Source organism: Pleurodeles waltl, chromosome 6, assembly GCF_031143425.1.
Source record: "Pleurodeles waltl isolate 20211129_DDA chromosome 6, aPleWal1.hap1.20221129, whole genome shotgun sequence".
In the NCBI taxonomy this organism is placed as follows: domain Eukaryota; kingdom Metazoa; phylum Chordata; class Amphibia; order Caudata; family Salamandridae; genus Pleurodeles; species Pleurodeles waltl.
Genome location: NC_090445.1, coordinates 1,599,172,257 through 1,599,196,459, shown reverse-complemented (window position 1 = coordinate 1,599,196,459; position 24,203 = coordinate 1,599,172,257). Strand labels below are relative to the sequence as shown.

General features: G+C 43.5%; 1 protein-coding gene across 3 annotated transcripts in view; it reads left to right on the top strand.

Moving 5' to 3' along the window:
- Nucleotides 1-24,203, top strand: part of ABCA2 (ATP binding cassette subfamily A member 2) — a 499,989-nt gene that overhangs the window by 183,543 nt on the left and 292,243 nt on the right. For all 3 annotated transcript variants that reach the window (XM_069241449.1, XM_069241450.1, XM_069241448.1), the window contains exons 4-5: nt 4,269-4,429; nt 19,113-19,234. In XM_069241449.1, the coding sequence (XP_069097550.1) occupies nt 4,269-4,429; nt 19,113-19,234 (283 nt within the window). The remainder of the gene's footprint in view (nt 1-4,268; nt 4,430-19,112; nt 19,235-24,203) is intronic.

Below are 24,203 nucleotides of genomic sequence, written 5' to 3'. Positions count from 1 at the left end.
AGGCTGACCTCTGCCTGACCTTAGACTCGATAGCACACCTGAGATTGCGCATGCTCGGTGCCCCTCGGCAGACTGACGTCAGGGGAAACTGATTTCACTACTGTAAATTGGTCTGACACGAGACATTAGCCCGGATTGTGTGTGAGGGGAAGCCCTAGGGTAGATATAAAAGGTGGGCATGGTCTGAGGAGGCCCAGAAGCCAAGTTAGGGGTGCCCTTGGGAGTCTAGACCTAGAAAAAGGAAAGTCCTAGCCGGAGGCTTCTCCAGAGTTAGCCTTATGCCTCGCCTGCACCCGCTGCCAGACCTCATGGGCAGCCCAGGGTCCCAGAATCACGTCAAACTCGAGCTGTATTGATGAGTCCTTCCGGCAGCGAGCCTCTTGTGGTCCGACTGTGCTCTTCAAGTCATCATCCCCATTGCTGCTGCCTCTTCTAGTGCACAAATACTTCTATTTGTACCTCTTTTTTCTATCAGCTCTTCTTTTTTATGTGTTAAAGCAAACACCTCAGCTAGCATTATGCATATGTACCATATTACAATGCCCTATGAAAAGCCATACTCTGTAGGCATTCCTTGATCATAGTTTCCTTTGACAGCCCCCCTCCCTTTGCCCTCGTGAACAAAGATCTTGAAAATGCGGTGTGGATCAGTGCTGGACTCGGAGAGACACACATGTATTTTTGGGGCTCTTATCGGTGGGGCCTGCCTTCAGGCTTCATGCTCAATACATAGTGACTCAAATGTAGCTTCGGGGCCCTTCCTGGGAGTGCATACCCTCCTGCTTGTGCAAGGTGACCCAAATGTAGCTTCAGAGGCCTTGCTGGGAGTGTTGACGCATAGTGATGCAAGTGGAGCCTTCCTGGGAGTGCATACCTTCCTGCTTGTGCATAGTGACCCATATGTGCCAGTACCCTCTTTGGGATTGCAAGCCCTCCTGCTTGGCACATAGCAGCCCACATAACCCCTGGGACCCTTCCTGCGAGCGCATGCCCTCTGATGAATAATGACCCTGTCAAAGGCTTGGGCCCTAAATGGGAGTGCACGCCCTCCTCCCCAATGCATACTGACTCAAATGTAGCCCCCGGGCCCTCACTGAGGGTCAGTGACCTACTAAACTGAGGGGACCAGGCAGTGAAAGTAGTGGATTTTCAAACTCTGTTATTGGGGATACCAGGGTATGAGTTTTAATGTGTTATTCCAGAGAGAGTGCAAGTTGTGGCCATGGGACTCTCCAGGGGCCCATATGGGTGCACACCTACCGGTGATCACTTGACAGCTGCTCTTGGGTTAGATTGACTTCTCAGTGTTGCAGGGTGGCTTGTTATTTGCCGTCTGTAGATGTTGCTTGTCTATTGCGCTGCTCATCTCAAGCAGACTATGGAAAAGGAGACGTTTGGGCTGTTTTGCAAAAATTTCTATTTGGAACATTGCCCGAGGGCCTCAAAGGCCACTACGATGCATCTGATGGAAGGATGGCCTTGAAACCTAGTATCAGCTTATCTTGCCAGGGACCCATCATCAGGTTCAGTCCCTGGAATGTTAAGCTCATACTATGAGGAACCAGTCCCTATATCCATTAGACATTTCTTGACTCATAGTGCGAATGGTTTAAGAAAAAATGTTTTTTTCTATCACACACTCTGTGCCCATGGAGCGTTCATTTTCGGTGTCATTCTTGGTCAACATTCTTTTGTAGTGTTGCACTCACCAGGCGAAGCCTGCTGAAAGGGCATTTGCACATTGAAACTGTTGCACAAATGCACTGATAACTTTTATCTAGCACAGCAGTTCCTAACCTATGATCCGGGACCCCTGGGGGTCCGCGACTGCTTAGAAAATGTAATCATTTTAAGAGATTGGTCCCCAGCTTTCAGTAATGACTCAGTGGGGGGGTCCCCGGATTCCAATAATGATTCAGTGAAGGTCCCCGGGTTCTGGTATTGATAAAGTGGGGGTCCAAAGAAGTCAAAAGATTGGGAACCACTGACCTAGAGTCTGGATTTTAACTCTTTCTTTTAGAAAGTGTATGTGCAAGACGTTGAGAGACTGGAGGTTCTAATATTCATTTATTCCATATCTCTGGATGCTGCTACACCCAGACAGTTTATGGGTTAAAATACGGGCATCTGGTAGAGATAATTATATGGTGCAGGGGGAATTTGCGTGAAGGAGAATGATGCCGTCACTTAGAAGTCTTAACACCCCTTTGTCCCTACCCTGCCAAGAACCCCACCCCATTGCTGGACCACTTCCTTTAACCGCATTTGAAGTGTGATTTCGCATTGCAAGCTGATGACAGATCTCAGCCCACCCACGTCTGCACTTAAACCCTCTGTACACTTTTAATTCTGATTGCACACACTGGGTGGAGTCCCAGACCTTTAACCACAGAGGATGTGTCCCAACGGCCTGAGCTGCCAACTTTGGAGCGGGACCAAGTTCGAATCTCAGCGTCAGCTCAACATCCGGTGATTCTGGGCAAATCACTTATTTCCCCTTGCCTACCAAAAATGAATGTGTCCTTGTGTAAAGTAACTGGTGCTCATGTAAAGCGCTCCAATACCTTCGGATCGAGTTAGCGCTATATAAAACTGCAACAAAAAAATACACCATGTCCAACCTCGGATATCCGCTTCTCGCTCATGGAATCCAGTTCCGAGCATGTCACTGTGGAGGGGAAGTTCACCTGGAGAGCAGCGGCCCTAACTGGCTCATCTGGGGAAGTGTTGTGAAACCATTCCAAGTATGCATGCAAAGGAATCCGTCAACGATTGTGCGTATGCGAGTTCCGCATAGAGTCATGACGCCAAAGGCCGCGCCTGCGCAGAACATTCCGCGGCCCGGCAGTGTGTCTGTTGTTCTTACTGCGAGGGGCACTCCCTCTGCCCCACGATCCATTGGCTGATGTGACATTCGGGCCAAATCTTGCTATAATAATCAATTCTTTGATTTACATTACAAGTCGTGACTGAACAATTGAGCTGCACATGTTTCGTGCTCCACATTTTTGGTCTTGCCCAATTTAAGCTGATTTTTGATGCTCTAAAACCCTATTACAGGAGTATATACCATTTCAATTGCATTGTGTGGAAATCTTTATATATCTTGTAGCATTTTGAAATCTGTAGTATCGTCTTCTCATTTTTCTGGACATTTTGTTGCGTAAGCCTCTTCCTTTCATCATCTGATGTGATTAGGCAGCAAAGAACCTGGCATTTTCCCACCAATAATAGTAGCTAGTATGTGAAAGTTATTGAACACTAGTTGTTAAATAGCATTTAGAGTTAATCAAAAGAAGCGCTGTGAGTCACGGAAGGTGACCAGCAATTGTGGCTTGTATTAAGAATGAAATAACTGAGAATGTATGAACACAAAGCTAATAAAACTGAAATAATTGAGATATTGCATACACAAAACGATTGTTCTCGCAGAATGAATCAAATGTATGGCAAACTGCCCAGATAAGCATCCTCGTTGTACAAGAACTAATAGTGAGGAAGCTATCTTTAGTAGCCAGAAGAGTGTCTGCAAAAGAACAGTGAAAACCAAAGGCCGCCAGGCTGGTAGGTTACACTGGTGCACAGCAGTCACAGCTGAAGCCGTGTACACTGCTTTACGTGGTGACCCTCGGGGCCGAGTGCAGAAGCCAATGACGCGGATTACTTGCTTTGCCTTCCTTGTGGGCCGAACCACGAACAGGGCCATCCTAAGAGGGAAAGAGACACATTACTGCATTTTGTTAAGCAGATCACTGGCCAGTGACATTATCTCCACGTCCATCCCTCGCTTGAATTCAGCACCAATGAGGCTTCCTGCCTCATTGGTGCTGAATTAAAACGTTGGACTAGAACTCGGAGTAATTACCGGTAAGTAATTGGAACATTACCAGCTTGTAAATTGCTGCGAAGAATCGTAAGAAAATCCCAAACTGAAAGGAGCAGCACATTTTATTCAGAACCTCAACAAGCAAACTAACTGGTCTAGTAACATTGATTATAGACCGCCTTCAAACCATTCCTATTGCTGCCCACATGCCAGTGTTCCAGTGAGTGCGCCAGTTTCTCTTTGCTTCGATTGAAGGTTGGTCCAGTGTTGGTCCATTGAGTTGAATCCTACAGATATTTCTTGCGAAGCGGTGTGGCTCACTATTTTAACTAAAATGTGGGTAATATAGCCTGTTTTCTTGCAGTGTTTGGGTGCGCTAGGTGATTTCTTCCTGCCCTGACCACGAGCTGATCTTAACAGAGCCACCTTTTTCATCCCCTAGTGTAACCCAACTGTTGGAACGAATAAATGAGGTTGTGCAAGAGAGCAATCTGTTCGATCCAGACCGACCTGGACTGGATGATGAGCTGCACTCGCTCCGAAGGCACCTGGAGTCTCTGGGCAGCGATCCGTACTCCTTGGGGAATGCGGACAGTCAGAAAGGTAGGAGTGGGAGGCAGGCATTTCTTATTGGTAAGGCAATGGAAAGAAGTAGGAGCTTACAGTTTGGCTTATTTCCTTTAACTGTACTCTCGCTTCAAGGTTGTGTGTGTTTTGGGTGATTTTCTAAACAGTGTTGTGGGATGAAAAAAACGAATGTCCCTTTAGTAACATGTACAGCTGTCTAATATTTTCAGATGGCACACAATGTTACACTCACCTGCTTGCATAATGTTAAAATCCCAAGAAGCATTTTGCCATTTACTGTTTTTTTTGCAGCAGGATCTCATCCTATAAATAAAGCCTTGAATGCACAGAAGTTGGACATCTCTGGTGTGTGGTCCTGTTGTGTCAAACAATATATTTGGTTATTGTCCTGTGTGAGCTGACATCAGGCATTATTACTTTGCAAGCCAATGAATTTTTACACTTAATTGAAAATGAATCGGTAGCAGCTGTTGTATTTCTTGTATGTACATACCATATTCCCAGGAATACAGGGAAGCCCTGTGCTTTGAATGCATTCTCATTTTGAAGATGTGGTGGCCTTAGACCACCGGCATCCATCTCTGGTTAGGCTCAAGATGCCACAACCATATCACACCATTGTTGAGATTTCTCCATTGGCTTCCAATAAAACTAAGATCTTTTTTAGGACCTATGTCAACAAGATCATACCTGGCCACTTATCAAGATCTCTTCCCTACCAGCCTCCAAAAGCCTTCGATCAGCAAACCTGAACCTGATGATCACACAGCAACGCAGATATAGGGGATCTTGCATAAGATCTATTAAAGGCCAAGACTTGTAACTATGGAAATCTTTACCACTTGACCTAAGGCTTGAAAATTATTTCATCAAATTCAAAGAGAGCTTGAAACTCACCTCTTTCAGCCCTGTATTTCCATTCTTATTTTTCCTGACTCTTCACTCTGACTTTGAATGCTTTGCCCTACCAGTTAAGTGCCTACTACTAGTGCTATGTTACTTTGTCCCAGATAAAGTATTATCACTCTGTGGTTCTTCCACAACAAGAACTTTGAGGTCTTTCATCAACATTTTATGAGGAGGGGTTCTCATAGGTGAATTCCATCCTGCTGCTGGACTATTGTTCTAAATCTGTTTTGATGGTACAGTTCTGTCTCGCTTGTCTTAATTCCCCACCCCCGTCAATCTGAGGCTGCCTTACATTGTTATGCAGTACATTTCCAGTCACATATTGTGTTCTATTTTATTTTGTGGTTTGGTAAAGGGAGCTCAGTGAGGTTTCATCACAGCACTTCCTCCCCTGGCGCCTGAACAGAAGCCCAGCTACTGGATCGCAAATAGGTCACATTTTTTCAAAGAGATCTTGCTTTTTAAAGGGAGTCATTGCATGGATGTTGTGAAGTTTCACACCTACCCTGTATCCTTTCCCAGTGCTACTAGTCTTTCTCTTCTGTATTTGGTCAAACACCCCTGTATCCGGGCCTGCCTCACGCTGGTGTCCTGCCCACCCATGTATCTGCGCCAAGTACCCTTGATTTGCTTCCAGCATTATGGGTCGGTTCTATTCCCCTGTATATGTTGTGGTGTACCTCTAGCGCTCCAGTACCTCAGAATATAAATCCAGCTAGTAGTGCCATCTCTGGTGCTTGTCCCATAACCGCTATATTTGGATTCACCCCTCTTTACTCCACGCTGTACCCATGCATCCCAGCAAATGCACAGTAACTAGCTATTGTTATATCCTGGTGGCACTTTCTTCATCTGGGTGCCCTTTGGGATGGAACTGAAGAAACCATTATTTAACAATGTTTGTTGTTTGTTTGTTATTGGGCGTGGTTAATAGAGATTTAATCTGTATTTAGTTTTTCACTGGTTGGTGTGAAATCGAGTCCTTTCTAGGAATGCTTTTGTGGTATCGGTGAATGAGCTTAAATATTTTCCCATTATTTCTCTTGTGTGGACCACTTCTTCATTTCTCGAATCAGAATGTATTGTTCTCTATAGATGCATCACAAATCAGAACAGTGCCTTAGGATGCGGTGGAAGGAAATCTGTGTTACGTTTTTGCTAGTTTTGTCTGTATGTTTCAAGGATGTATGTTGGCATTATGAGTGACCGTGCCGCACAATGGCAGGCCCTTTGCAGAGACTAACTGGCCAGTTTTCCTGTTGCCTCGAGGTGAAACATTTGCCCAGGCAGTGTTAACGTGTAAAAATGACAAAATAATGAACGCCACTAAATTTACCAACTTATGCCGCATAATTTGGCTTTTTGCCACATAATTTAGTCAACCGTGCCATATTATTTGCTCCTCCGCTTCTCCTGCTTAATTGCAGAGGCCCCCACTCTATTAAGCGCCCATCGAAAATATTTTTACACAGCTATTTCGTTGTCTCTACCCCCTCGTATTCCATTTTTTTTCTCGGTTTTCTTCATTCGGTTTTTTTCACTCTGGAAACCATAAGCTCGCCAAGTGCGGAGCGCGCTAATGCGTCCTGGAAATAGAAGCTGCCAGACACAAATCAAGCTGGAAACCCAGGCAAGTGAGAATCTGCTGCCGGTGTAAGAACGGAGGCATTTCTCTCCCCGGGACCTCAATGCAAGAAAGTCGAATAAATCTAAATTGTCTAGTATTTGCATTTTAATTATCTAGCTTGCATTTCCTCCGACACTGCTGCTTTGACTTGACTGAGAAGAGAGCACAGTGCATCGCACACTTCTCATCCTGTCGTCATTTACTCTTCTACCATTTGCTCCATCCTCCATTCCCCAATCCATGCTCCCCCTTTCCTCCAGTTCCTGTTATCCATATCGCCGCCTCCCCATTTCCCTCCCCGAACCCATGTTCTTCAATTTTCCTTTATCCAATTTCTCGCGTTCTCAATTTTGTTAATTTCATTTCTTCTCTCCATATTCGTCCTCATCATTTATGTCTTCTGTCTTTTCTTCTCTTCTCTTCCTTTTTTTTTTTTTTTCCGTCTCTTGGTTGTTGCTTTTTACAAGTCTTCATACTGGACAGTGCATGCGCTGCCTGCTGCACAATGTATTGCCTGCTTGCGGTGGGCTTAGAGCCCACTATTTACTTACTGTTTATTTACCATTGGTCGGCTTTATTGTCACTCATTTGCTTCACTCTTATTCGTCAGCTTCTGTGGGCTTTGTGTTTGTCCCTCCCCTCGAGCATGGATGCATTACTTGTGTCCTTCCACCGCTCATTCTTCAGGTGCTACTTTTTGTTTTGTTTTTTCCTAAGTACTCCACCAGAGTGCATTTGTTTCCCTCGTGTACTTCTCCCTGTCTGCTGTACTCGTATGCACTTATAGTTTGCCCCTCCATCCCCACGCTCTATCTCCATTTGTTCCCCATCCACAGTGCTCGTTTCTTCCCCTACATATCCCACTATGTTGCCAACGACCACCCCATTTTTCTTCCACCCGCTCCTCATGTTGCTTGTGCTTGCTCCCCGTGTTGCTTGCCTCTCGCCTCCCCACGCATGTCTGTATCGCTTTCCCTGACCTTCATTTCTTGCCCAGCTCACTTTGCTCCCCCATTTTTAACCCCAACACTGCTCCACAGCAAGTAAAAAAAACAAACGCACAGCCATTAGGTCCAAAATATGTGATCTGTTAGCTTTGTCAATGCTTATTCTATTCACTTTCCCTTTTTGCTCTTCTCCCTTTCTTTACTCATCTCTTTGCACTTCTCTCCGTTTACTCTTCTTTCCGTCTCGCTGCTCTTCCCGGTCTCTTTGGTCATCCCTTTCCCTGTCTTCACTCCCTCTTTCTCTCTTTTGCTAGTTCTTTAATTTCTGACCTTCCACTCTCCACGTCATGCTTATTCGTGTTATTTCTCCACAAGTTTTTTTTCGCTCGTTCTGTGTCCCTGCATCAGTTGAACGTCATCGTTTTAAACCTGTCACTTTCTTTTGCTCGCTTTTTCATTTATCTCCGCAATGGAGCTCTTTTTCGGTTTCTCATCGTCTCACCAAATTTCCTTCCAATCTCTCTCATTAATTTATATCTGTGTGTCTTGGCATCTGTCTCTGTGGCACTGTCTCTGTCAGTCTAATGGAGTTTTGTGGAGGCACTTCTACAAGTGTTTAATTTGTGCCAGTGGTTTCTAGTGCTTGGTACCGGCACTTAATTGTCAACACCGGCACTTAATGATAATCTACCACAAGGTGATGCTGTTTGTCTAATTTAGAGACGACCACAAGGCCAGTTGATTGATAATTCAATATTCTTAGAAATGAATAATACCTGCCTTCCAAGCCATTCTTATTGCTGTTGGGCCCCAGAGTAGTCTGAATTGTCACACTTCGAGGCGTGTGACGTTTAGTAGTTGAGATGATGCAGACATTGGCAGCGCTGACAAGGGCAGTGGGTAGTGCAATAGCCTCTGTACAAGTGCCTCATCACTTATTTTTTCCACTAATTAAGTACTGACTTCAGCCGCGTCATGGCTCTGTGACTGTTGGGCCATGAGCCTTTGTAGTTTGTTCTGTTCCTAGGTGCGTGCCTGTCATTTGTGAAGGTGGAGGGCTCTCAGTGTCTGACTCATTTGGTGTCTTTCTTCTTGTGTTTCTTGCAATAGGTATGTCTGATCTAACATGTTACATGAGGAACAGGGTCAAGACTGATTTGCATATGGCTGGGTCTAAACTGGGGTGGCATGGTGAGCAAAAGAACGATGGATTAAACCCAGATCTATGACTGGGGGTGAGTGTTTGACAATGTTCAGCATTCCGTCCATCACTTGTTGTTTTTGCTTTGTCGCCCTAAGTGGGAAGGGTATGCCCAGACGTGGGTCCCGTGCTTCCCATGCCACTGGATTCAAGCTAGCCTGGCTGATGAGGGGTGAAACCCCGAAACCGGTCCCAGGATGCTTGTTTCCGGTCCAGTGAGGACCTGGCTTGGCAGTTCGGTCTGGACTGTTCCCATGAGGAACAGGGTCAAGACTGATTTGCATATGGCTGGGTCTAAACTGGGGTGGCATGGTGAGCAAAAGAACGATGGATTAAACCCAGATCTATGACTGGGGGTGAGTGTTTGACAATGTTCAGCATTCCGTCCATCACTTGTTGTTTTTGATCTAACATGTGCCTTCCTAAGTTGGAAAGTATTTGCCTTTGTGGTTGACGGCCTTGGTGATTGACTTCCTCTGCAGGTGTCAGCCTTTTGCTTATGCTAGTGTGGCTTCAGTAAATGCAGTGCTTAATTTGTGCTTGTTGTTTCTGGTGCAGAGCACCAGCACTTATTTTTGGGGGCCGGCTAATATTTTTCTGCCTCAAGCATTTCCTACGAGCATAAGACACATATGGGAAACAGATGAAGGGAAAAAACAAAAAAGCGTCACAACGGGAGAAAGCTGAGAGAGTGAGCTGAAGGAACAGTGAGTGGCTGTAAATGGATTGAAGAGGCCTGAGATTGCTTCAGTATTACGCTACCTCAATATTCCGTGCTCGCACATTTAATTGCAGCAGTCACGTGTTTAAGAGTAGGGCTTTGGGCATCGCACATTTTTATTTGCAAATTAAGCACTGAGTAAATGTTGGCCTTCTGCCTCTATACCTGTCAATTTGTTCGTTTATTGTCCTATCACAGTCTGTGGGTGTTATTTTCTTGACTCTTTGGGTATGGATTTTGCTGATTGTTGTTCTGTTGCTTCCATGGATGTTGGCCTTTTGCTATTGTGCTGGTTTCCTCTTTCCCATGTTGCTGTCTTGTCCGTTATTTGCGTGTGTGGGTAGATATTGACCTCGGTGGGTGTTGCACTCTTTGAATGTATTTCATTTGCCTGTAATGTCGCCATTTATTGGAGATTGCTTTGTGATTTGTTTTGGAAATCACCCTCTTTGAATATTGGCTACCGATTTCTTGCCTGTATGGGTGTGATTTTCTGTGAATGTATGCGCCTTGCCCCTGTTTTTTTGTTTGAGCCTTTTTTGGATGTGTGGCTCTTGCCTTCATAAGGGATGCCCTCCTTGATGTATGGCTTTTACCTCTGTAGGTATCACCCTTAGTGAGTGCTGGCCTTTGTGGATGCTTGCATCTTGTGGGTCACCCTCTTGCTTCTGTGAGTGTTGCCCTTTGGGTAACCCCGACCTCTGCGGATTTTGTCCGTTTGTGTCTCCGGGCATTGGCATCTGTGACAAATGCCTCTTTCCTCTTTAGACATCTCCCTATGTGGATGTGGGTCTAGGTGAATTGCTTTTTTTTCTCTGGATGTATGCCTCTCGCCTCTGTGGGATGTGATTCTCTTGCTTCTGTAGCATTACTCCTCACCTGGTGCCTGGAGGGGTAGAAAGCGGTTCGATGTTTAGCAGGCAAAGGGCAGGTGGCTGTGGTATTGCGATAGAGCAGTAGGGTAAGCATACAGGGTATATAGATGCAGATGCATGTGTCTTTCTGCCCTGTGGTCTGACTGTGATATTTTGTATGTAAGACGCTGTTGTTCACTGCCAATGTCAGTCCTTGTGTTCTGTGGCAACGATGCTGTCAGATTCTGGTTTTCTAGAGCTGACCCCTGGTTCAGAAAGCCATGTGCTTCCAGTTGTGGCCCGCTTTCCTCGAAAGGAGTTGGGGCGGGTGCGGCGTGCAGGGGGAAGGGGCACATAAAATTTAATAAAATGAAATTTAAAAAAAAGAGCACCTTTTCGGCACGGTCCAGCGCCGCGCTCCTCTTCCCTGCTGGGTGCACGCAGGCACAGGCTCCCAGCCTGCCCTGCGGCCAATCCTGACGCTGCTCAAAGGAGCGTCAGGATTGAATGGGAGCGCCCTGTTTGGGCACTCCCAGGCAGACTGGGAGCCTGTGCAGGCTCTCTTGCCTGGCTGGAGAGAGCCTACCGCGCATGTGTGTTTGGCCGACCCGAACCAGCCAGCCAAACATACATGCGCAGTGAGGGGGAGTGTTGAGCACTCCCCCTCACAGCTCCTCACCTCAGATGCTCCGCCCCTTTCAAGGGGATAATAAACATAGTTGATTATACCCTCGTTGTGAACGTTTTGCAGCTTCTGCTGCTGACAGGGGGTGTGGGGGGGTGCGACGCTCCTCCACCCTAACGGAGGAGCCGTCCTTGTGTGCTTCTGTGGTGAAGATCCCACCCTCATGCTCTGATTATGGTACGTAGCACTGTCGGCCTGTTGTTCAGTGACACTGCAGCCGGTCCTGTGCACAACTGGCTATGTGAGTCCAGGGCAGTAATTCTGGTCAGTGATTCAGTTGTATCCGTAATTGGCATTGCTGACCGTGAGGTTCCCTGCCAACGCCAGCCCCGTGGCATTAATGCTGAAGCCGTGGTCTGACCACTCTACTTATTACTGCTGAACCCGTAGCTTAGTGGTACTGCTGCTGGTTTCATAATTCACTCCTAGAGCATGGCCCTGCTCACTCTGCAGTGATTGTGGTACTTTACACTGTTGGCTTTGTAGTTCACTAGCTCTATCGCTGGTCCTATGATCGTGCCATACTTCATGACACTGCTTGCTCTGTAGTTCTGCAGCAGTAATGACGGCTGTCCAGGTGGTCGAGTGGCCTTGGTGCAGGGCATGTGATCTGGTCTAGCCTGATGGATCAGTGGCAATGTGCTGTTGGCCTTGTATTTTGATAGCAGTCATGAAGGAAGCCCCCCACAAATGGCGAAGGGGCGACAGGCGTTCCAACATTGGGAGTTGCGGGATGGGCAAAATGCTGGCTTGGTGAGGGGCAGGTGCATATTACCTGGGCCCCTGACCGGAAGTGGTCATAAGTTGAGTGACTAGACACAGGAAGTTTTAAAAACAATTTAAAATGTCACTTGCATACCCCTCTCGTTTTTTTCTGGGTTTCCTTTCCACGTCTCCTTATTGGTGGTAAAACTGCTGCTGCTGCTATCGACAGTGCTGAGTTACAAGTGCTAGGATTGGGATAGTGCAGATGCCAGGTAGCCTCGTAGTGAATGCATAGGGGTAACCGTATCGAATAGTTCAACTTGAGTGCAAAGCAGTGGCATTTATTTCTGGACCAATCTCATACCAGGTGCCATAGCCTTGTGGGGCATCACTTATCACCCGGAACAAGTCAGTTAATCTTCATCGCACTATAAAAAGCGATGAAGATACAGTCCAATCAAATCTATAAGGCATGGCCTCTTGCAGCTGGGTCAGTTGAACCTTTTCACTCCAGATGGAGGGCACCTCTCCGACAAACTTTTCAATCTGACAGTGTTGGGAACCCTTGAGGTGACAGCAGCGTCTCTGGCAGGAGGGGTGGTGGGGATCATGTTTGTCAATAACCTCTGTGGCAGAAAGCAAGCTGAACATGACAATACATCCACATAAAGCATCCTTTTTGTAGCTCTTTTATATTCTTTGTGGAAGAGGTGTTGTTGAGCATTGTACTCACTAGATGGAGAAGACAGACCTGCTGGTTGACGGGAGGCATGCAGCTGGTTGGAGGGAGAGCAGACCTGCTAGTTGTCACCCAGACCCTCCAGGTCTACCCCTGGGCTGTCCTATGGTATTGTCACTTCAGGGGTGTGGTCAGAATGGACCATGACTGACCCTAGCAGGGAGAGTGCTGTAAAGCCATTCCCTGATGTTATGATGGAATTGCTCTCAACTCCGTTTTGTGACTGTGATATATAAGGGATCAGGAGGTGGAATGTACAATCAGCTGCTTGGCTCCAGCGGCAGCATCCCAAGAGGGATGTAAATAGTCACTTTACTGCTATATGCAAAACTTGTTTTGATGGGCTGGATTGAATTGCTGTCTTTTTTCAGTTTGCCTACACTTGGGTTGATTACAAGATGTCTGCTGTGTAAATTCTTATAGTTTCTTTATGCTTGCTGTTAGAAATAAATCGTAAATTTCCAAAATAAATCTTTAAATGAGTAATTGGGAGCTGTGCCCTGAGTGAATCCCAAAATTGCTCTGTCTACTCTTGGGGCGACAAATGGTATTGGGGGCCCACAGTGACGACTGCACAGCTAAGGACACAACGTGCATTTGCTGGCTCTGTAGATTCGTGCTTACCCAACTTGAAGCAGCGAGGTGATTTATTTTATTTTTATTTATTTTTTATTTTTTTCCCTCGTGCGGGTTTTCAATTGGCTTTCCAGAGTGTGACATAGTAATTCATTGTGCCAGTGTTCAAGCTATTGAAGCTACCCTACCTTTGTGCCCTTTCATCTCTACTGAATCTTGACTGGCAAGATGTCAGCTAGCCAAGAATGGTGCTGGCAGTGGTTGGTAGTGTGGTTCTTCAGTGAAGCCTTGCCTGGGTCTTCATCTGCGCTTCGTCAGAAGCCCTCATCCCCAAGCCCTTAATAGGGCTATGACAGGATGCTCAGCCCACCCTTCACTTAATTTGAGAAGTCCTTGTTAGCGAAGTTTGCGCTTCATCTTCTCCAGCTGAGATCCATGCGTTGCTTAGCAACGAGCGATAGGAGGATGAAGTGAGATGGAGGAATGTCTCCCAGCTAAATCTTCAGCATTGTGAGGATTCGGGAAGCCGTGCCCTTCTGCAGCCTTCATCCATCGAGCCTTCGTCTCAGAATTTTACCTCAAGGTTATATCAATTGTCACTTTAAAGGGGCCTATACAATGAAATGTTCTACTCGCACAAATGTTTATAGGAAATTTCACACACACTCCTCTAGGAATCAGTGCTCTACAGTTACACAGATTCTCGCCTGTGCTTCTGATAGAGAATAAGCAGTGGAACAATCAACAGGGCGTGTACTGGGACACCAAAGGTTTTATGTAGGAAGGGAAGGGTGGCCATTCTTCTCTCATTTACATCCCTAAACGTTGTAGAATATGTAGGGCTATGGCTGCTTCCAAATAAACACAGCTTCAGTCTTTCAACCTGAGGTGTGTGCATATCTTCAATTTAGCTGTAAGGAAAGCCTCTTCACTTGCCAAGGGCAACATGTTTTAGGCTGCAGTCATGCTAGCCTGGCTGAAAATACAAAATTAAACCCACTAACCAAACAAGCAACTGGTCTCGCATTTGCCCGCGTTAGAGCTATAAGCGTTTTAACTCCTAACCTGACTTTTCTTGCCACATAAGATAATAATGAAAAGTAATCAGTTTCACTTGTCACCAGGAGCGTGAAGGGGACAAAGAAAAGGAAGCAGAAGTTCGCTCGCAGTGAAACTTATCTGCAAAAGTGCAATTATCCATGTTGCCGGCAAAAGTGCAATTATCCATGTAACAGGGTCGATGTCATGCAAAGCGCTCAACTTCTGCCCAGCGAGATCGCACAGTGCAGGAAATGAAAAGAGAAACACGGAGCCTCATAAGTTTTCAGTAGTTTACTGGTGTGCTAGAGAAGGGCTAAACACCGGAAAAGGCATGATGTATGTATGCCTTTCACAAATGGAATCAATTGATTTTTAAAAGGCAAGTCCACAAACTAATGAAAGTGACGGGCATGACATGGGCCTGGTTAGAAGCCCACAGAGAGATTACAACATGGTCCAGAGCGCTTACGCGTGCTCCACCCTAAAAACACAAAATTAATCATTATCCTTGGGTTCTGGAGAATTGTGCTTTCTGCCATAAACACTTCAGCTTCTCCTCAGTGGATAGTTAGCGATATATAAATGCAATTATAATACCGTACATTGTGGTGATCCAGTTTAATGAAGTCCGTATTTGTGGCTGAGCTGCAGGTTGAGGTTAATTACAGTGAATGAGGCTGCTGGTGTATTGGTGATACTGGTGTTGCAGTGATGACATAGTTACCTTCATTAAGGGCTGATTGCTTTTTTGGTGTAGGTCCATTACATATTTCTCTGGTGTGGTGAAATTGCTGAATCTTCTTTGGTGGCATGTGATATATATAGCTTGGGTTGCATGATTATGGGAGAACCTTTGGGAAGGAAGGGGTTCTCTGTGTTTTCAGCATGTGGAGCTTCGCAGACTTGGAGAAGAGTGTTTCTGTTTCTTTGAGCAACAGGGTGGGTGACTCTCTAAAAGAGATGTGATGGTTGTAGCCATAGTGCGTAATGTAATAGGACCTGTTTTGTTGGGAGAAGATAGGCACTACCTTGGTGGTAGAAGAGGTAGGTGTAGTGCGTAAGCTGTGCCTTGCAGGTTTCAGTTTACAGCAATGGTATACAGCATATGTCTAGTATAGTTCAATCTATGTGAAATGATCTTTCAGGAAATCCACATAAGATCAATTTTCATACCGTGAATCAAGACGGAATCCTCCTAAATAGAGATCATCCTCAAAATGTGGTGTGATTCGGCCCTCCTTGACCTACGATGGATATCTCTGGTTTGTAGTCAGTTAACAGCACATTAACTGCATCCTGTTTTTTTCAGATACATATGCGTAAGATTATCCCTTCCCATGTCTCCCAAGGCAACCGATCTTCAACACTGCCATAAATTCTCAATTGTACTATTGCAACATCTTGGACACAGGCTGATACTTTTATTTGGTTTGGAGAACAAGGCCTCGCTCCGAATGCTGCAGCCTCTAGGTTATGGTCTGAATTAATGGATCTTTCCCTTAAACTAGGAGGCGATTCTACTGATATCCCGGTAAAGATAAAAATATATCATTAATCAAAATTGTGTGATCTTCAAGTGTGGTCATATTGTTGCTCCTATATAATCCTACAATTCTAGACCTCTACCGGTGCCTGGATGATCACTTTGGTGCTCTGTTCATTGATTACTTATATATTTTGTAATAATAGGACCACAGCATACCTTACACTTCAGCATGAAATAGATGGTGTTTTAGTCATTTCAATTAGTTCTAACTTCTGCTCCTGTTCTAACTTCTGCTCCTGTCGATGTGCTCAAATTGGCTGCTGTTTTTAGGTCTCTGCTCCAAACAGCTTTATCCATCTTTGAGCAGACCTATTGCTTCCAATACATGAAATATGCGTAGAATGGACTTCGATGCATCTGCTTTCCTCCCTTTTCTTGCGTTTCTCAGCCAGGAGTATTTCATTTACAATGTTCTGACTGGATGAGCTGTATCCTTCCATAGAATGCTTGAGGGGACTTTTTATACGTTGTATTGAGCACTCCATGGGAGTGCATGTGTTTTCTTGAACTCTCTCCCTGAGTTGTACTCTGCCTCCTCCACCTAAACACTTTGTTTCACTCCTTCCTGCTCCCCTCCTCATCTAGCTCCCTGTGTTACATTTGTATTTATTTCTTTAGTTGCATCTGTCAGGGCCTTGTAAAAATGAACAAAATGCTGCTGGGCCTTTCATTTGTGTGCGCCTCAGGCATACATACTTTCTTTAGTACCTTGAGCTACCGTTCTAACATGGTCATGCTTCATGTTAGAGTAGTAATTGAGAAATGTCCGCCGTGGGTCAAGATGCATCTACCCACACATGTCATGAATACACATGCATGCACTCTGGCATCCATCTGGGAATAGGGTTTCTTCTGTCGAAAACCCATTGTAAGATTGCTGGCCATGCATGCCCCATCTGCTTGACCCATGAGCTTGCACGCCAATATCAAAAAGCATTTGCAAAGGTAATACCTCAAACTTTTTCATTCCTACATTAAGGATGAATGCAGGTATGTAAACTAACTGCTATTACATACGAATATTCCATCTCATGGCTTGCAACCAATACAAGAACCGGCTCTGAGATCTATGTGAAGACCAAATTTACGCATGCAATACTTTGTATTCATCAAGGAAGCGTGATTAGAACTATGAGCACATCTTTTAATCATTAGGTTAATATTTTGTGGAATTCTAGCTGGGTATTTATGACTCAAACAAGCTACTTTGGCTGTCAGTCTGCTAGCACCTGAGTCGTTATTTTAATGTGATGCTAGGATAGTGGGACCAGACTATCATGTATCATCGGCAGAGTTGCTCTAATGCCCCATGCGCCTGGACTCTTCGTGGCAGTCACAGACTTCTTTTTTCTTTCTAAAATAATTAACTCCGGCACCTCATTTCTATGATTACTTGTGTATGCACACGATGGGGCCGATTAAGAAAAGCATTTGAGTGTGGGAAATAGTGTTACAGTTTTACGCACCAGTACACATCTGTGAATCTGCTCCAAAACGTCCAAATCCCTACTAGTAAAAGTGCAAAGATGGCACAGACCTTTCAGTTTGAAACTTACTTTATATAAATATTCCAAGTTTGTCCTCATGGTAGGTAGTTTGGGGCTAATTCACGAAAGCATGGTGGAGTGTTACTGCAGTACTGCTTTACATACTCCAAATAGCTTTGTAAAAGCTGCCTACAATTTCAGTTTCATATTTTGCACTAAGGGTCATTGCACTAATAAGATATCATTTTGTCATGATTGTACAAAGGTAATCCACAGAAGGTGGTTTCCCCTTCTGTGGAAGGTCCAGTGGACTCCGTGCTCCACCAAAGTGAAAGATGCCAAAGTGTAGGGATTCAACACCCGCCCATTCACATAAAACAATATTATGTCTATCAAAAATGACTACTTGGTTATTTCTGGTCCTCTCTTGAAGAAGTAACTACTCACAGTTTACTATTGCCAACTAGATGTCTATCCATTTTCCACTCGAACACAAAATCAGTTGTGAGGTGATGGCCACTGGCTTACACGTGTTTCAGTCACACATTTGAGGGATTTATAGATGTAGTTTTACTTTCAGTGGAGATGTCTGGCAAAGTGTTATAAGCTGCTCTAATGGCCTAATTGGCATTTTATGAAGCATCTATGTGTAAGACCTTTCAGTCCTATTGCTCACTTTATTTTAATGTCCCAAAATGCACCTCTAAATAGAGGCCCATAATGATGCATTGCTTACAATATTAGCAATATTTGTCTCTAAAGAATCACACTTTTGACTTTGTGGTTACCAGTACACGTTTTTGCAAAGCATTTTGTGCTGCACACTGTTTACAGTATTTGTTCGTGGCTAATAATGACACATTTTTCTTTTGATCATGTTACTTTTTGTATAATGTTGAATGGAATGTTAGCACTTTTATTAACACATAATTACTCACTTTTCTGAAAGATGTACAGTTTTCACCCTGTCCAGTGAGTCCTATTTAGATGCAGTTGTTTCTAATTGGCGTTTGGGTTTTGAATTTCCTTTCTATTTGGTTTTAGTGTCCCAGCCTTGAAAAAGTTAGTATCAGAGGAAACACATATTTTGCTATGGGGATTTTAATGAAATATTGAATGAGTTGAAAAACATTTTGAGCACTTACTAATAATTTTACTTGTTTCCATTTCCAGTACATCATGTGCCTGTTAGATGTACATTTGCCATATGAAGCTAGTCAGAGGGTTAATGGACCTTGGCTTTTGTATTTGGTTATCTTTTTCGATTAGTGAGCAACTCACAACACAACTTCCACTAGGTTCTAAAACCAACTCCTGGCATTGTCGGCTTTGGTTGGTGGTAGGGTTCAGTCCCATCATTACTTGTTTTGACTGATGTTGGGGTTCATTCCAGGCACTAATTATTAGGATGGAGTTTGGTTGCTGTGTGCACCACTCCTAGCATAGCTCAACCTCCAGGGTTCTAGCTGGTATTGCTTTATTTGGTTTCTTAGCTTCTTCATGATTCTAGCTACTTTTGGAATAGGTTGCCCATTAGATGGGTGTTTTCGCTAGTTTGCCACCTTTTTAATTTTTTTATTGGTTTCAGGATTTTTTAACCTATTTTTCCAACTTGTAGGTAGATCTCATGTGGTGTTTATCTCGTTTTGTTTGACTTCAGGACTTACGTTAGACTCTGTTGTGAAGGACAAGAGTGGATTTCGCCAGTTTCTTACGCAGAATCTCTCCCTACCCACTGAGACTGCAGCCATGCTACTCGAATCTAAGATCAACCTGAAGGAGGTAAGGACAAGAGGGTTTCCTATCATATCTTCCTCTCTTCCCTTGTAGCCAAGAAGTAGCAAAAGTGTTTGTACTTGGATTTGATTAACCAAAGAGATGAGTTTCTAATGAAATACTTGCCGGTCAAACAGTAACTCAGTCAAACGCTTCAGAAGTGGTAGTCCACATTCACTTGTGCTGAGTAAGAATAAGCAGGGAAGCTGGCACTGTGTCTATTTCACCCGGAAAGCTGGACTAGACCATGTGCTTGCTATTGCCTTCAGCCATTGATAGAAATTGGACTGACAATGAACTGATCCTGCTTTATAGTATCACCCTTGGAGGTATCTGATATTATTCACATAGGTCTAAATGTGAGATACCCCTGACTCTGGAGAGAGTCCACACAGGGCAGTATTTGTTTTGTATCAATTTAGAAGCCAATCCAAAAGTAAAAGAAGTTTGGAGTAAAGAACTCGTATTGCATGGTATTGAGTGTTGCTTTGCACTATGATTGCATCAGAAGTAGAATGAAAAGTATGATTACTTTGGATACAGAAACAAATACTTATGGAATAAGAATGACAAAGATTGAAAGTATAATTTTTACAGACGTGGATCACAGTGGTTAAACACTCTGATTTAGGAAACTGGAGATGGAGTTTAACACCCTGAATCTTAAGTGCTGGACATGGGGGGCCAGAATCAGGAGCTATGTTCTGGCCATTGAGACTTTGGTTTCTGGGCAGAAAAGTTCAGGCACTGTCTCTGGTTCCAGGGCATGGAGACAAGGACAGTGGGAGAGGAGGCAGAGGTACAGATGGAAGGAGATGCAGTGTAGTTGATGGGAGGAAATTTAAAATTGAGACCAGGCTGGCAGACCTCTAGCAGAAGATATATTTCCATGAAGGTTCTGCTGTGGTATGACTCAGGAACCCAGTGCCTCAGAAAATAAATGTATATACATGTAAACATCTTTTATTAACATTTGTATCTCACTGGCACCAGCACTAGAGAGTTTGCAACTAGATTATCAATCAGTCTTTTTTTGGGAAATCTTGACAATAGTCCCACATATCCAAACAACAATCCAGTTCTTACTTCATATGGGAACCTCTTGGACACAATGGAGAATGTCAGAACTTTGCAAATTGACTATGAATGCTCAGCTAATAGATTGTGAAGTTGTTGCGCTCTTTTCTGTGAAGAGACCGGCTTCTGGCATCAGGCCCTTTCTGAAGGTGTCAATGCAAGCAGAGGCAGTGTCTGATGGTGCTGGGGCAATTTTCAGATAGGTGGTGCTGGCTACCAACATTACCTCTTTAGTGCAATAGGGGTTAAAAATAACCCAAGTGCTGCTGAAAGAGGGAATGTACGAAATGAGACAATCTCTTATAGTGGGAGAGTCTAAGGAAGAAGTGGTTGGCTAGTGTTGCATTTTTTTTAGTGCATTTCTCTTTGTGGCAAAACATGCTTTGGTAAACTAATATAGTTTAACACAAGCTCATTCTTCATTTAAACACTTACCATAACAGAAGTACTACCAATGGCAAATACAGTTGTGGGGCAAATAATACCCAATAGGAAGACTGTTTATTCATAGTAAAATAAAAAAGCACAAGAAGCCTATTGAGCTGGGTAAATTCTAGAATGAGAAGTACTGTTTACCAGGGACAAATAATGCCCCCTAATGCAATTCTAAAATTGTATGAAATCCTTTTATGCTGTCCCTTAACATAGCCTTCTGAATAGAAACACTAAGAGACAAAGTATGGTTGCATAGGCCAGTGCCCCACAAGAAGTTTTGTGCCCTATACCCCAACGCATGCTCCTCAAGAGAGTTGCTCATTTGCTCCATTGTAAAGGGATGCCCTCATTCTGCGCCTTTCACAAATCAATGATGTTGTATACTCTAATCTAATTGGTTCCTTCAAAAGCAAATAAGGACTACTACTCACAGAATGCATTGATGTGTTAGATGAAAGCCCATGACTGGAATCATGGTGCCTGGCTTACATTATATGATGTGATATCGGTATCCATTCTGAATGCAGGCAGACTGGGTAGTGATCGCATGTTCTGTAGTACTTACCCCGGGCTGCTCTTCCTCAAATTGGCTGGAACGAACCCTAGCCAGGTTTGTTATCCTCACATGCAAGAGGAGTAGAAAAGCTGGTGCAGATTCCGGTGTATGAATGTGAACTGAATTCAGCTGGCTTCCTACCAAGCCTGCAACATTCCCTATTCCGCTAATACATTTTTATAAATGCATATTAACTAATGCAATTTTTGTTACGGTTTTATCTATACCAACAGTTCTTAAACTGTGGACCGCAACACCTACTCATGGGATCCACCACTGCTTAGAAAATTAGATAATATTAACAGATTCATAAAGTGTATATAAAGAGAAGCAAAATGTAAAATTAAAAAATTTAACAACGTTCTGTAAATGTGAAGAAATTTGAAATTGGAGTCTAAAAATTAATTTGATATCCTCAGATCAATTTTGGGAGCCAACTGAATATAGAACAGATGATGGGTGATCTCAACTGAACATAGAAAAACCCCAATATTCCCTTGAAAACTAAAATGTTTTTTTTTTTTGTAATATAGTTCAGTTTTTTAATATACTTCGTGAATTAAATCAAATATTCTCTCATTTGTGTATATTTTTGGATAATACTTGTTTCTGCATTTTTGTGTAGTGTTTTGCGTTTCAAATCATCTAAATTGATTAGGTGGGAGCTCCAACTTCCAGTACTGGTTCAGTGGGGGTCCCTGGATTCCAATAATGATTCAGTGGGGGTCCCCAGACTCTCTTAATGATTAAGTGGTCGTCCACAGAAGTCGAAAGGTTAAGAGCCACATATGTATACTAAATGTTCTAGTATTTGTTTATCTCTAATGACATTGGGATCTTAATATCACTTAATTTTTGCTGTCTGATATTATAATTTATTAAAGCGTTGGTTATGTATTTCTTTAATTCCCGCTCATTAATTGCTTTATTGTTATATGTTTTTAGGACGTGAGGATAAAACTGAGTTTGGTGATGAGTATGTACCTGATACTGTACTTGTAACCAGACATTTAATGCAACCTAAACGTAGGGCCGACGGACCCAGGGTTGACTCAAACAGCAGTTGCGTCCCAATTAATATTATAATGGTCCAGTGAGTCGTGGCTCCTACTGTTCAGACTCAATTTCACAAAGTGAGAGAAAGGATACATTAATACCACATGTGAAAAAATTGTAAAGCAACATGTAACAACCTTTTCACTACTTTACCAGAAACACGAGGGGTCTCATTTTCACCCTGTGCCCCACAGGGAGGTAAAATCTGATAGCAGAAATAACTTTTCCTTTTACATTCCAGCATAGCATTTTGCTACAAAATTGAGGGCTGCTGTGCAGTAACACATGCTATACAGTGGGGCGTTTGCACTTTTGTATTGCATTTAGAACCAGTAGTTTGATTGTTTTGTGATGGTGGTAATGGGACATACTTTTTGCTTGCTGTGTTGCATTTTCATCTTGATCGCACCCACATCAGGGTTAGTATGTATTTATGTACGTATGTATATGGTATACCTATAGCACTAACCTAGCCAAAAGGAAGCAGAGCACTATAAAAAAAAATGCCATTTCTTTAGGGTTCTGCTCTATAAATTAAATTTAAGCCAAACTTAAATAAATGCAGTAAATGACAATATGAGTAGAAAAGTAGGTTTCCGAATATGTTTTCCTTTTGTATGGCACTCTCTCAATAAGTGGCAATATAAATAGGATTGTACGCCAATGATAAATTGGCCTCACATCATAAGTCACAATGTATAGTCCTCTCTGGGTTTGCAATTGTCACATTTGAATGAATCTTCGACATATTTCAAACTAAGATGTGATAAGTCTCAGTAGCATTCATGGAAGCAACATGCAGAGTAGAAAATGTGTTTGACTAATCACACCTCCGGATTAAGAGGTAATGTACCCCTTTATAATTCTCATGCTACTGATATAGTGGGAAATATTTGTAAAGTCAGGTTTGCAAAATAAGCAAATATTTGTTTTATGTGTACTAAAAACGTTTTCCGTTTTGCAGCCTTCTCCTTTTACAATCTCCATACCCCAGCAAGAGCATCTCTGTACAAGGTGCCCTCAATCTTGTAGGACATGTTTCTGTAACGTTTTCCCTCAATCACTCGACCATGGAGATGATCCTAGCCATAGCTTTCTATTTCAGTGTGTCAGTTTAACTTACTTGGGAGGTGGAGGAGTTATTGGCGAAATCCACTCCCCTTTTCCTCTGACTCGCCTGTAGCTTTCCAGACCCAACTTCTTGTCAGGATGGAGATTACATATCATGCCCCCCTCTAGGTAGTGACCTTGACACCCTTCTGCAACACCCTTCAAGAGGTGCACTCAATGTGTGGGGGAGGGAAAAGGAGTGAAATTACAACTGCCTTTCTGTGACCAAAACCACGAGTATCTTCAGACCGTGTGTAAGCCTTCCCCAAACAAGAAGAAAGACTGGTGAGGCGTTGGCACATTATGGACATATCAGCCACTCTTGACATCAAATGGTAGCTTTACATCTTCCTAATTGCCTTCAGGTAGCCCTTCATACTTTATTTCTTTGTCATGTTTTCTGTAGTGTCACATTTAGTTATGCCATGAAGTCACCACAAAGGGCTTCCATAAATTTTTTAATACTTATAAATCAGGGGTTGACAATTCCTTCTGTGAATCTCATTGGCTGTTGAACCTGCTGTGATTTTATCTTTATGCAGCTTAGTGTAGCAGCTATGAGACATCTCGACTGTTCATTTTGACTTTGCGAGCCAGATTTATTAAAGAGAGTACTTTGGGTATTTCTTTGCACCGTAAGTTCCTGTTACAATGCAGTATTACTGAGACTCAAGACAGAAGATGCATCTCCAGGTTGTTTAAAAAACAAACTTCTGTATGGGGCTTTTTTTTAAGGTACAG